We start from the raw sequence: 13,884 nt of genomic DNA on the forward strand, positions 1-13,884 counted from the left end.
CCGAATGGCCAAGATGGCGCGGGGGCGGGACACGTGACTCTAGGCCCCGCCCCGGCCCCGTTATCAGCGCGCTGCCCGGGACGCCCGGCAGCTGGCTGCCCGCAGCCACCCTGCAACCATGCTCCGGGGATCGGCGGGCGCCTGGGCCGTGCTCGGCCCTCTGCTCTGGGGCTGCGGGCTGTCGCTGCTGCAGGGCGGGATGCTCTATCCCCGGGAGAGCCGGTCGCGGGAGCGCAAGGAGCTGGACGGCCTCTGGAGCTTTCGCGCCGACTTCTCCGACAACCGGCGCCAGGGCTTCGAGCAGCAGTGGTACCGGGCGCCGCTGCGAGAGGTGCGTGCTCGGGAGACGGGACCTGGGCCAGGGCCGGGGAGCTCCTGGAAGCCCGGTGTGGGGGGCGTGGGGAGCCTTCCCCTTGTGGCCTCGGAACTGATGGACGGCCCTAAGGGGCCGTGGGGTCGACCCACCCGGAGTATGACCGGCAGGAGGAAATGGGCGGGCGGGACTTCGGTGGGGGAGGCGGAGCCGGAGCGGTGTCCCTGCCGCGAGCTAATGCCAGTGGCCGCCCCGTGGCTGGAGGGGAGTCTTTGGACATTTTGGGGCCGCACCTTTGCCCTGGCAGGAAGAACCCTGAGTTCCAAGGTTTAGGTAGAGAACGGGGCTTGGCATCCAGCCGAGCACCCCCTTCTAGGTCTTCCCTCTGATTTGGGTCGGGTGGGCAGAGAACTGGGTTGGGGGTCGGCCTTGAGCATCCAACGGTCACCTCCCTTACATCCTCTTTTTTCAGTCTTTGCCGCTCAGCCCTCATCACAGGAAGAAAGGGGCGGGGGAGCCGGGCACGTGCCCCACTCACAGTTTCCTCCGCAAAGCGGCCCCGGCTCCCCGGCCAGCCTTCCTCCCGGTGGCAGTCAGTTGATCATCTTCCTCTTAGTCAGGGTCTCATTTCTGGCTATCCTTCTTGCCCCAGGCTGGCTGTGGCCCTGGGCACACCCCTTTCCATGGAAACTCCGGTGCCCGCTGCCCTGAGAAAGAACTTCTGCTCCCACCAGACCTGGGACACAAGCGTCCTTGCTGTTGGTGTCATCAGAAAGTTATCCATTCATTCAGTCAGAATTTACTGGGTCCTCACTGTGTGGCAGGGCATGGGCCAGCCACTGGGCGTACAGCTGTGAGGGGCAGGGAATCCCGCTTCCTCCGAGCTCCGTGTCCCATCTGTGTCTTCAGGAAGCTCTTCCCCAAGCTGCTTCCAGACTCACTGAGCTATCTGTCCGCTCCTGCCTTGCCTTCTTCCTGAGGTGTTCAGGGTCAAGAGGTTCAGTGGGTTCCTTGTGGGGCTCAGGTTCTGCCAGGATGTCCAGAGGCTGTATCTCATGGGCCCTGGCCCCCAGAGGCCTTCCCTGACCCCAAGATAGCTCCCTGCGCCTCTCCACACTCTCTACACAGAGCTGCTCAGTGACAGCAGAGGCCGTGTTCAGTGTTCTATTCCCAACTCCTAGAACGCCATGCGCTGTTCCCTGCGCACCCTTGAGTGAGTGAGTGAGTGAGTGAGTCACTGGGTCTGCTTCATGGAGTCGTAAAAATTAAATGAGTCCATGAAAGACATTGGTGAGTTGCTGGTAGGGTGGTCTGGAATCCGGGAGGGTCTGGGAGACATCTTTTTTTTTTTTTTAATATTTTAACGTGCAGCCTAATAAGTATTTGGCTGCATCCAGTCTTAGTTTTGGTGCTTGGGCTTAATTGCCCTGCAGCATGTGGAATCTTCCCAGACCAGGATCGAATCTGTGTCCCGTGCGTTGCAAAGCAGATTCCTTATTGCTGGGCCACCAGGAAGGGCCCTGGGGAGAAGTCATTTTGTCCAGCTTTGTCCTGCAGGCAGAATTGCTGGGGGACCTGGCCCTTTAGTTTCCTGGGTGATCTGGACCTAATTCCCACCCTTGTCTCCTCAGTCGGGCCCCACCCTGGACATGCCGGTGCCCTCCAGCTTCAACGACGTGGGCCAGGATGGGCAGCTGCGGAGTTTTGTCGGCTGGGTGTGGTATGAACGGGAGATCACCTTGCCCCAGCGGTGGACCGAAGACCTGGGCACAAGAGTGGTTCTGAGGATCGGCAGCGCCCACTACTATGCCATTGTGGTCAGTACAGCGGGCGGCAGGCAGAGCGGGTGGCCAGGCGTGGGGCAGGGTGGGGGATGGGCTGTCCTGGGGTGCCTGTTCCTAGCCGTCACCTGACAGCCTGCCTCTGGGGTACATGCGGGGGCGGGGGCTCATTTAAGGCCCCACACTGGGTTTGTGCCCTGGGTGGCGGAGAGTGGTCCCTTCTATTCCCCTGGAGCCCCTTTCTTCCACTCCCGAGGTCGGTGGCAACTGGCAGAACCCTCAGCCCGCCCCACTCTGCCCGCTTCCCTCATCCTGCACTTGTGTGTGAGGGTGTGCCGGAAACTGTCGGGCCCCCCATCCCCGCTTGTCTCCCTGTATCTGCAGTGGGTGAATGGGGTCCATGTGTTAGAGCACGAGGGGGGCCATCTCCCCTTCGAGGCTGACATCAGCAAGCTGGTCCAGAGCGGGCCCCTGTCCTCCTGCCGCATCACCATCGCCATCAACAACACGCTGTCCCCCCACACCCTGCCGCCTGGGACCATCCTCTACAAGACGGACCCCTCCATGTGAGCAGCACCTTGCCCAGCCCCCGCTCCCACCCTCACTCCCTACCCTGCCCAGACGTCTTCCTACCAGGGGACAGGGTGGCTTCAGCAGAGGTGAGGCCCTGGCTCTTGGAGGCCAGGGAGACATGTGAGTTGAGATCGAAGGATTCAGAACAAGGCCACTGTCCCCTTGCTCCGTCCTAGGTACCCCAAGGGTTACTTTGTCCAGAACACAAAGTTTGACTTCTTCAACTACGCGGGACTGCATCGGTCCGTGCTCCTCTACACCACGCCTACCACCTACATTGATGACATTACCGTCACCACCGACATGGACCAAGACATTGGTGAGGCTCCTGCCAGGATCTGCCCTCAGCCAGGCCCAGAGTGGCTTGGTTCCTTGTTTGGAAAGATCCCCTTGGAGACGGGCTCTCCCATCCACCTCCTCAAGGTGCTCTCACCTGTAGGACCGCAGGCCACATGCCCCCCTCTTCTCTCTCATCTGATCTCTCGTCTCCTGTAGGGCTGGTGAATTACCAGATCATCGTCCAGGGCAGTGACCACTTCCAAGTGGATGTGTCTCTTCTGGATGAGGAAGGCAAAGTTATGGCCAAAGGGGCAGGGGCCGAGGGCCAGCTGCAGGTGCCCAGTGCCCACCTCTGGTGGCCGTACCTGATGCACGAGCACCCTGCCTACCTGTACTCGTTGGAGGTAATGGTGGTGAGGATTGGGCTGGGGGAGGCCATTTGCCCCCATCCAGCAGCCCTAGCTTCAGCAGGCCTGGTCCCCTCAGCTTCCTGGTCCATTGGATTGAAGAGTCCCCAGCCTGATTTTTTTCAGCCATTGGTGGGGAGGCTGAGTTGGAAGAGAAGCCCCGCGGCAGTGTGGGCAAAAGTTTCTTCTTGCTCACGGCAGATATAATTTCTGCCTCTCTCCACCTGCAGACCCAGAGGTGGGCCGTGGTGATTTGCCAGGGGCTGTCCTGCGAAGCTCAGGCTGTGTGGGGCTCAGGCCGGTCAGGCTGCCTCATGCCCAGTGCTCGATTTTGCAGGTGAAGCTGACGGCGCAGACGGCCGTGGGGCCTGTGTCTGACTTCTACACCCTCCCGGTGGGGATCCGCACCGTGGCCGTCACCAAGAGCCAGTTCCTCATCAATGGGAAGCCATTCTATTTCCGAGGGGTCAACAAGCATGAGGATGCAGACGTGAGTAGGGGCTCCTGGGTCCCTGTTTCTTGCCATCCCCTTCCCCATCCCCTGGAGTGGCTGAGGACAGCTCAGAACAAACTGCCCCAAACCACTGCCTATGCTTGGCCTGGATAGCAGGCTGATAGGGTGACTCCGGCGGGCCCAGCTCTTGGCAGAAACGTGTCTGGGATGGGGTCAAGTGCAGGGGCTCACCTGTCTCTGCTGTCCTCCAGATCCGAGGGAAGGGCTTTGACTGGCCGCTGCTGGTGAAGGACTTCAACCTGCTTCGCTGGCTGGGCGCCAACGCTTTCCGCACCAGCCACTACCCCTATTCAGAGGAGGTGCTGCAGCTCTGTGACCGCTACGGGATCGTGGTCATCGACGAGAGCCCTGGTGTGGGCATCGTGCTGGTGTGAGTGCCCGCTGCCTGCACTGCGCGGCACCCCCAGTTCGGCAGCCTGTGCGTGCATGCTGTCGCTCAGTCATGTCTGACTCTGGGACCCTATGGACTGTAGCCCATCAGACTCCTCTATCTATGGGATTCTCCAGGCCAGAATACCAGAGTGGGTTGCCATTTTCCTTCTTCAGGGGATCTTCCCGACCCAAGGATCGAACTTGTGTTTCCTACGTTGGGAGGCGGGTTGTTTACCACTGAGTCATCAGGGAAGCCCAGAGTTTCTACTAGAGGGAAAGAAAATCAGACTGACCTGTTCCCTCTCCTCTCTTGGCCTGCAGCGAGAGCTTCAGCAACGTGTCTCTGCAACACCACCTGGAGGTGATGGAGGAAATGATCCGCAGGGACAAGAATCACCCGGCCGTTGTAATGTGGTCCTTGGCCAATGAGCCCGCTTCCTTCCTGAAACCGGCTGGTTACTACTTCAAGTGAGTGCTCCTGCCTTGCCTGGGCTGGTCCCCATTGAGACCACAGCCTGCTGGCCCAGCTCAGCCTTGCCTGGCAGCCACGGGAGAGTGGCGGTGGGCCCTGCAGTGGGTGTGGGCTGCTTCCAGCCCAGGTGCATCCATCCCTCGTCAATTTAGGGGACAAGATACTCACCCACCCAGATTATGATTTCAGCCAAGTGTCTCCTAGACACACCTGAAATGAAATGCAGAGGAGTTAACCCAAAACTTCAAATTAAAGAAAAAAGATAGTGACGTGGCCTGACTGACATAAGGAAGAGACATTTGTCAAAGAATACATAAATCTGTGACCTGACTTTCCAGAAGGGCCATTGAAAGAGTCAGGCGCTTGCACCTTCTGGGAAACTCCCTGAAAACAGAGCTACAGAAGCTGATGACAGAGCTGGAAAGCACAGCCAGCGACTCTGGTGCCGCGAGCAGCATTTCCCTCTGTTCTGCTCTTTTCTGAGGCACTGAGCCATGGCTGACAGAGCTCCAGTCAAAACCAAGCCCTGCTGTTATTGTTTAGTCGCTAAGTCGTGTCCGACTCTTTGCGACCTCATGGGCTGTAGCCCACCAGGCTCCTCTGTCCTTGGGATTTCCCAGGCAAGAATACTGGAGTGGGTTGCCATTTCCTTCTCCAGGGGATCTTCCTGACCCAGGGATCAACCTGCATCTTCCGCTTAGCAGGCGGGTTCTTTACCACTAAGCCACCTGTGTCTTCCCTTGATTTTTATGCTGTCCCTATTCCTGGGAAATTTAGTACATGTTAGAACTGCACAAAACCACTTTGCAATGCTTTTGAGTTCACCTGTAAAGGGGATTTAAACTTTATAAAGCTGACCTAGGCATATAATTATAAACAGATTTTCAAAGACGTGCATGTTCTGACTATCCTAAAGTTACGTTGTTAGACGGGACCAGGTCACCTGAATGAAGTTCATTGTCCGTTCACTGCATACCAGTAACTTCCGCCACCCCCCAGGCATTGTCCTGGGCAGAAACCTCCCAGAGGTGCCATCTCCCCACAGTGGGCCAGCCTCCTGGCGTGGTCCTTGGTTTCTTCTCTTTCTTGCCATCCTGCAGTTGTAGCGTAGCCGGGCGTGGGGAATGATTTCACTTACTGCGGAGGCAGCAGAGGCCATGGAAATACTCCCTAGGAGACACTGCCTGCATCCCCCTGTCCTGGATGGAGGCTCTGAGTAGTGGACCTTCTTGGGCAAAGACGATCTCTGGACACACAGCTGGAGGTCGGGTTGGGCAAAAAGTTCGTTTGGGTTTTTTCATAACATTGTTCAAAAACTCGAATGAACTTTCTAGCCAAGCCAATACATGTATTTAAGTCTCTAGTGAGTGCCCAGTGCACAGCTTGCCTCCCAGGACACGCTCCCTAGTGATGTGTTACATTAATACTCATCCTAACCCGCACAACATCTAGTTTCATCGGAGATGAGGAAACTTGCTTTTGGCAGCACTCAGCTCAAAGATCTCAGTTGCGCCTCTCCTCTCTTGAGGATGGCCCCCTTTGGGTGATGGGTGGGGTCTAAGATATGGGGAGGGAGGAAGAGAGAATGATGTCAGGGAACATGATGTCTCGAGGAGCACGTTTGCTTACCTGAAATGCCCTAGAAGGCAGGGAGGAGAGCCGTGTCTTGGGGGTGATCTGTCTGGGAAGATGGGAAGGAGAGGATTCAGGAGGGGAACCTGAGGCCCTCCCCATACTGACGGCACCGTGTCTTCTGCCCTCCGTGGACAGGACGCTGATTGCCCACACTAAAGCCCTGGACCCCTCCCGGCCCGTGACCTTTGTGACCAACACCAACTATGAAGCAGACCTGGGGGTGAGCCTGGGGGTCTCTGCACATCTTCCTTCTGCCTGTCCTCTTGTCCTGCCCTGATGCTTGCTGACATGAGCTGCTGGGAGGGACCACGAGCAGCCAGTCTGACCATTTCCACAGACGGTCTTTGGGTTAAAGAGAGCTGCCAGGGAGTGATTTGCCAGGCAGTGTAGCTTCTTGACGCTAAGGAGGTCAGGCATAGGGAGGTCAAATTCCTTCTCAGTTCATTCTCAACTCATCGATTTCTCTGCACTTTGATTTAATTTTATGCCCCCAAGTTTAATATGCTCAGAAAGGGGCAGAGGTTTAAGGGAGCTTAAAGTCATCATTGACTTGTGTTTCTCCAACTTGGCTGATCATTGGAGCCACAAAGGGAAGCTTTTTGAAAGTACAGAGGTCCGGATTTTGTGATTCTGATTTATAATGTCCAGGATAGGAATCTGAGTTTTTAAAAAACTCCTCAGTGATTCCAGGCATCAATCAGCTTTGGGAACCACTGCTGAGATCCAACGTCAGGGGGACTGAAAATTGAAGGGAGAGGCTCACCCAGCCGGTTGGACCCCATGGCTCCTCTCACGGTCCCTGGGCACAGCAGCCCCTCAGAAACTGTGTTGAGTTGTTGCACAAAAGCTGTAAAACAGGAGCAAGAAGATGCCTCACTAGGGAACTGAGGCCAGGACTAAGAAGCGCTCCAGAAAGCGAATGCTCTCGAGAAAGAGCGGATAAGAAAGCACTGTGTTCAAGTGTAAGTGTGAGCACTGTCGTTTTCACGTGGACCCGATGGTTTGCAGCCCTAGTGATCCGGGGCCATCCCTTCAAAGGAACACGACTGTGGTGGAACACCAGCGGGGCACAGGCGACCTGGGCGTCTCATAGTCTCAGTGGCATCCCTTCCTGCTCTAGTGGGCAGGGGAGCCTGTGCTGGTTCCCCCAGAAGGTTGCCAGGCTCACCCCCTGGGATGTGTGAGTGTGGTCACGTGCCCACACAGAGGTACCGCTTCCCCGCGGTATCTTTCCGCCCCAAGCTCAGAAGGGTGCTGCAGCCCCTTGGGAGAGATGGACCGCGTGGGTCCCAGTGCAGACTCTGCAGGCGAGCGTGGGTTTGGGTGAGCTTTGGGGTCCACCGAGCAGCACATTGCTCAGATTCGCGGCGGTGCTGCCCCCAACCCGGGCTGCCCTCCCAGGAGAGAAATGTCCAGTCTCTTCAGGGCCCATGACAGTAGCTCAGAAAGGGGACTCGGGAGGCTCTGTGAGGAGAAAACTGCCTTCGGCCCTCAGTTGGGCCAAGGGGATGACTAGTGACAGGAGCACCACCTAGAGATGAAGAAGTCCAGTCTGGATGGGCTCCCTGGGCCGGCGTGCCTGGGGCCAGCTCTCTCATCGCCCTCCCCGGAGCCCAGTTGCAGCCAGGTCAGGGGTGCCAGCCCAGAACGAGAGGCTTGCTCCGTTTACTCGCTCCATTCAGGTCCCTTCTGACTATTATTTCCTACACGTGCGCATCTAACGCACTTTCCGCACTCACTCCTTACTTCCTCTGCCAGAAGCACCCCGAGTGTGAGTCCTCCACTCTCCTGGTTGGTGGACTCTCCCCATGCTCTTGCAGGCGCCGTACGTGGACATCATCTGTGTGAACAGTTACTACTCCTGGTACCACGACTATGGGCACATGGAGGTGATTCAGCTGCAGTTGGCAACCCAGTTCGAGAACTGGTATAAGGCCTACCAGAAGCCGATGATTCAGAGCGAGTACGGAGCAGATGCCATTGAAGGGTTTCACGAGGTAAGTGCATCGAAGATGGGAGTTATTTTTTCCCTCTCTCGGACAGTGATGTCAGTCATCACGGCCCCAGACTAGAGATCTGCCTCTTTCCCTGTCCCTCCCTTGTCCTGGCCACCTCCCACAGCTAACCAGGCTTTCCCTAAGCCGCCTCTCCACACGGCCGGCCCGGACTCAGCCTCTGTTCCATGTGCATGGTCCTCAGATAGCCTCCCACAAGCTGCCCAAGTGGTCCCTGGAACAAATCCAAGCCTTGTCCTGTCCCTGGCTTTCCCTGACCCCACAGGACGAAGCCGTAATCTGTGCTCGGGGCTGTCCGCGTCCTCTGCCCTCTCCCAGGCCTTCAGTCCCAGATCCTAGTCTGTTCTGTTTGGTGGCTCCTGTGCTGGCCTGGCCTCTTCCTTCTGCCCAGGAAGCCCTTCTTAGCTCCATAACCCCAGCTAATGGAACTTGACTCAGCGGTCATGCTTCAGCTCAGGTGTCCACTCTTTGGGGAGGAGGACCCCACTTAGCTGGGCAGAGGAACACCGTGAGCTGTCATGCTCTCTTTGGTTCTCTCCTTGACCAGACCGGGGGCTCCAGGAGGGAGATTAAATTGTGTTTCCCTTGGCTTCCTTACAACTCCACAGTTGTATCTGCAGTGCATCCTGTATAATAGCGTTTTAATCCTCCTCGTTGGGAAGGAGGACCAAAGCCAACAGGGGTTGGTTCTCTTGTAAGATGACTGCAGTGCTGCATCCTCGTGCGTCAAAGACCCAGCACCCCCTACAAACTCCCATGAGATGAAAACGCAGACCTTAAGCTCTAAGAACAACTCAAAGATCATTATATCTTAGCACATGACAGACGTGAGCTCTTCTCCGGAGACTGAGTCCGTAGATGTGACCTCTGCTTTTCCCCTCCTCACCTGGCAGGTCTCAGCTTCATTGAAGCTTTCTGTGGCCCCCGCCTCTGTCTGCGCCCCCTACTAATTTCCTCCTACCCGCCCCCCACACACTACATGCTCCCAATTCACCCTTGTTACACTTCGAGCTTGTGTCTTGCCAGACTGTAAAGCCCATGAGGACAGGGACCCTATCTTTCTAGTTTCTTTGCCTCTAATGCCTGGCATATAAGCAGATGCTAAATAACGATTTGTTCAATAGTCAATGGGCTAAATAGCAGTTCCTTACCTAGATGAGATACAGGGGAATTGGAGTGAAGTTAAAGCTGAGTCACACCAGTGCTCAAATTATGCATTGGCAGCTACTTCAGCCTTGGGTTTTAAATTTATTATGCAGAGATGTATTTTTATTCCTAGTGTAGTTCAGTTGTAAGACTGCAGTGGGAAATAGAAGTGGAAAAAAGTAAAGCAAATATTAAATTCTGTTTAATGGGAATTCCCTGGTTGTCCAGTGGCTAGAACTTGTGCTTTCATTGCCGAAGGTCCAGGTTCAATTCCTGTTTGGGGAACTAAGATTCCACCAGCTGCTTGGTGTGGCCAAAAAAAAACCCCACAAATTCTGTTTATAAATAAAGAAGTTACTAATTAAGGTGGGGTTGTTGCTGTTTTTTAAACCTTTTTTTTTTTTAACCCTGGGCTACATCACACACTGGCTTGGCCCTCCACCAGTATCAGCAAGTCCTGCAGGCACTATAGCCCACCACAAGGACAGATATTTTGGTCATCATCAGATGGATCTTTGTCTAAGTTTGCAGTTTTGCTGGTTGTGACTCCTAACCTCTCTCTCTGCCTTGAATTCCAGGATCCACCACTGATGTTCAGTGAAGAGTACCAGAAAGGCCTGCTCCAGCAGTATCATGTGGTTCTGGACCAAAAACGCAAAGAATATGTGGTTGGCGAGCTTATCTGGAATTTTGCTGATTTCATGACTAACCAGTGTAAGTGGCAATTGGGTGCATGGGATGTATCCCTTCTCATTGTTTCTGGTGGGCGTGTTAGTTCAGGACATTTGGTTCTAAGAACCCTGGAAACAAGCAGGGGAAGGCTGATATCATCAAAGCAGGCTACACAGAGGATTTCCTAGGATAAAGTCAGTTGTGTTGAGCAAGCAGCTGATTACTTGTGTGCTGCAAGTAATGCAAATCATTTTCTGAAGTAAATGGGAGAGGCATCCGTCTCAAGGCAGAGGTGGCCAGCTCTCCTCTGTTTCACAATAGTGTGAGGAAAAAGTGGATCTTGCATTGGATTTACTGGGATACACTCGTGATTCTAGGGTAAGGTACAAAGCCTGAGAAACCTAAGACATTTCAGTCTGTTTTATATGATTTGCTTATGAAAGACAGGTTCACCAAATATACGTAAATATCAAACGGTTTTGAATGTAGGAGTGTTTAAAAGCCTTCAGAGTGAACATGGTCTGTACTTTCTCAAGTGAGAACAATGAGAAACTTCCAAATGAATGTTTCCTGTATCTTTTTACCCCTCTAGGTTACTAGCTTCTTGATATATTGTAAATTGAGGAGAGCAAGCTGGGGGAGGTAGGGAAGAACTGGTAACAGTGGGAATTACCTTTTATTACTTCTGGGGAAAGACAGGTTTTTGGAAGGTTAAAGTTTAACTAAAAATCAGAATTCAGGGGGGTGGGGTTGGGGGGTGCTTCCTGGTGGTCCAGTGGTTAAGACTGCACTCCCAATGTAGGGAGCGTGGATTTGAAACCTGGTCGGAGAACTAAGATTCCTCATGCCATGCAGCATGGCAAAAAAAACAAAATAAGAAAAAAAAGAAAATCAGAATGGCAAGAGTGAAAGAGGAAAAAGAAAGAGAACGTGAGCCTCCACTCTGCTTGGCAAATGAGATTAGTGGCTCCTGGAAATAAACTTGGATGGAAGCCTAGTTTTGTGAGTAGGGACACTGGCTTTGTGTAGTAAGGAATTAGCTGTGTGACCTTGGACAAGGTACCTACCTTTTCACAAGCCTATGAAGTGGGCATAACGACAACCACCTCGCAGGTTGACATAGGGATTCCACTTGAAGTGCTTGGCACAGTGCCTGGTGTTTGCTTTTCATGGGAGAAATGATTGTTGTCTTGAACTTTTCAGTGGGAGAGAGCTTTCCATTTCACAGAAGGGGTGGCTTCTCTTGGGGGTGGAGAGAAGACTCGCTGGGAGCATAGCTGCTCTTTCTACCTCCCTCTCTGGCAGACCTGCCTCCAGGGGTGGGGACCCAGCTGGAAGTCTGCCTGGGAGAACTTTAACATCTACTTTAACATCTACTTGGGCCCCTGTGAGTGGTCAAAACTCTGGCTCCTCCTAGGAGAGTAGTCCTTTCAGAGAGGGCTCCAGCCTTTCGAAGAGTAACTTTGTCTCAGCCCCACTCCAGTTACCAGGCAGCTGGGTACCCTAAATGTCTTAAACATTATCTTGCAAGGAAAAGATAAACAGTTTTGGATTCTTCCCCTAATGGATGAAAGCTGAAGTATTTGGGGGAGCACTGGTATTTAAGTCTTTACCCCATTAAGCGGCCACTTCCGAGTCCACAGCAAGCCAAGCAGCTCTAAAGCATGAAGACATTGCTGAGTGCCCAGCTTGGCTCCAGGCTGGTTCTGATTTTCCCCATCAGAAGTCATGTGAAACACCTTTTGTCTTGTTTTTAGCACCAGTTCGGATGATTGGGAACAGAAAAGGGATCTTCACTCGGCAGAGACAACCAAAGAGTGCAGCTTTCCTGTTGCGAGAGAGATACTGGAAACTTGCCAATGAAACCAGGTACCAGCGGTCAGCTGTGACGTCACAGTGTGTGGGAAGCGGCCTGTTTACTGTTTAAAGCGAGAACTACCTCTCTGCAGACACTGGCTCGGTCAACTCCTTCTCCCCAGGGAGGGGGGCTACTGTCATCGCACACAGAGCAAGTGTTTCCTGCACTGTGCATGGCAGACCTGGAAGCTTCTCACCTGGATTTTGTGGTCATTTGCTAGAAGGGAACATTAGAGGTGAAAATAAAGACTTGTAGGGCCTTCCCTGGCAGTCCAGTGGTTAAGACTCGGCATTTCCATTGTAGGGGGCCTGAGTTTGATCCCTGGTTGAGAAACTAAGACCCCACATGTTGCACAGCATGGCCAATAATAATAATAATAAAGAAAAGCTTTTGTCATATGAGAATAAAGAGTTGGCTTAAAAGTGACCATCCGTAAACTGAATGATCTATACTGCTGAAAAGCATCTGCATTTCTTTTTGGCGTCTCAGCCTGTTTTTGTAGCCTTAACCAAGCACAGAGTCTTGGGAAACCTCTGCTTCAGCACTCATGCCCCACTCAGAGTCGTGGCTTACAAACTGTGCTGCCACCAAACTAGCCCTGCTGTGTGCGCTGTGGGCCAACCTTGACTTGAGTGGGTGACGGTAGGAAACACCTGCTAGGAACTCCACAGAAGGGCTGAAGTTTCAGCAAATTCCCAGAAAGTAGTATCAGGCTGGAAGAAGAAGGCACGGGGTCTGTGAACCACAGCTAAGCTGACGCAGAAGCAGAAGAAAGGTAAGAATGGAGCAATGTCGGAGCTGGAAGGGAGCTCAGAGGTTTCCAATGCGGCTGGGATGTTCTTCCAACAGCAGCCGTCGTCTTGTCTGGACTGAAAGGGATAGACAGCTGTAGAAGCCCACTGGACCATTGCAGCCGACTCCACTGAAGGTGGAGATGCAGCCTCTGAACGCGCGGGCCGCAGACAGGACAGGCTTCCATACCTGGTGCCGCCACCTGCTCTGCTCCCGAGGACGGCCTTTCCTTAGGAATCTGTCCTCCTGCCCCTCTTCTGCAGGCTCCATTAAGTAAGGTACGTTATTTTTAAGATTTCAGTGTTCATCAACCCTGATTTAAAGCTGAAAGCTTTGGAAAAATACGGTCCAATCAAATTGAAGACCATAAATTAATGTAGTTCTTGATACAGAGTTTGATCCACTTGTAGGGGATTTCATGTCTCAACACATGCCCTTTTTTAACCTTTCTTTCCAAGCTCCGTGAAGAAATGAGAGTGTAGTCTGTTCCAGTAATAAGTTAGGAATTTTAGGGGCTGTATATTTCTTTTGTTACCCTAAAATTTCTAAGTTTCTTGAAGTAATCAAGTTTTATGTTCCAGTTTAATGTCAAGGAATAATATATAAAATTCTTTACCTGACAAACATTATAAAAAAAAATGAAACATGGCAGACACACTTAAATGTTTTACAAATTAGGGGTAAGATTCTTTTCTCAAGTCCTAAGGTCCTAACAAAGGACACATCTGTTCTATTCAATAAAATATGGCTAACTGCATTTCCAACGAAATTATCTTTCTTGCAGATATTAACTTTTTAGGAGATTATAAGAGTGGAGTATTCAAGGTGAGGTACAGTAAAGCAGTGAAAAAACAGCTGATTAATACAATCTATGTGCTCACAGAACTATAAGCAGTAACATCTTCATTAATTCTTGACAACCACATACATCATAAGCCCACAGGAATTCCAAGAACTAGAATCTCTAAGAATTCTGCTTCTGTCTTCTATAAGTTTACCTATAATTTAAGAGAAAAAGAGTCAACTCTATACCTGTAGAAATGAGGCTATGGTAT

General features: G+C 52.8%; 1 protein-coding gene across 1 annotated transcript; it reads left to right on the forward strand.

Annotated features, from left to right (window-relative positions):
* Positions 1–14: 14 nt before the first annotated feature.
* On the forward strand, positions 15–13,586 carry LOC113883816 (beta-glucuronidase). The gene is made up of 12 exons (XM_027527834.1): positions 15–331; positions 1,945–2,130; positions 2,479–2,660; positions 2,844–2,986; positions 3,163–3,350; positions 3,691–3,843; positions 4,059–4,237; positions 4,561–4,707; positions 6,482–6,566; positions 8,167–8,343; positions 10,086–10,221; positions 11,937–13,586. The coding sequence occupies exons 1-12, from the start codon at positions 119–121 to the stop codon at positions 12,104–12,106; spliced, it is 1,959 nt and encodes a 652-aa protein (XP_027383635.1). The 5' UTR covers positions 15–118; the 3' UTR covers positions 12,107–13,586.
* The last annotated feature ends 298 nt before the right edge of the window (positions 13,587–13,884 follow it).

This window comes from Bos indicus x Bos taurus, chromosome 25 (assembly GCF_003369695.1).
Source record: "Bos indicus x Bos taurus breed Angus x Brahman F1 hybrid chromosome 25, Bos_hybrid_MaternalHap_v2.0, whole genome shotgun sequence".
Taxonomy (NCBI): Eukaryota; Metazoa; Chordata; class Mammalia; order Artiodactyla; family Bovidae; genus Bos; species Bos indicus x Bos taurus.

Coding starts and splice junctions, on each gene's coding strand:
- LOC113883816 (XM_027527834.1), top strand. CDS start 119: ATGCTCCGGGGATCGGCGGGCGCCTGGGCCGTGCTCGGCCCTCTGCTC. Junction 332..1,944: donor ACCGGGCGCCGCTGCGAGAG/GTGCGTGCTCGG, acceptor TTGTCTCCTCAG/TCGGGCCCCACCCTGGACAT. Junction 8,344..10,085: donor CCATTGAAGGGTTTCACGAG/GTAAGTGCATCG, acceptor CTTGAATTCCAG/GATCCACCACTGATGTTCAG.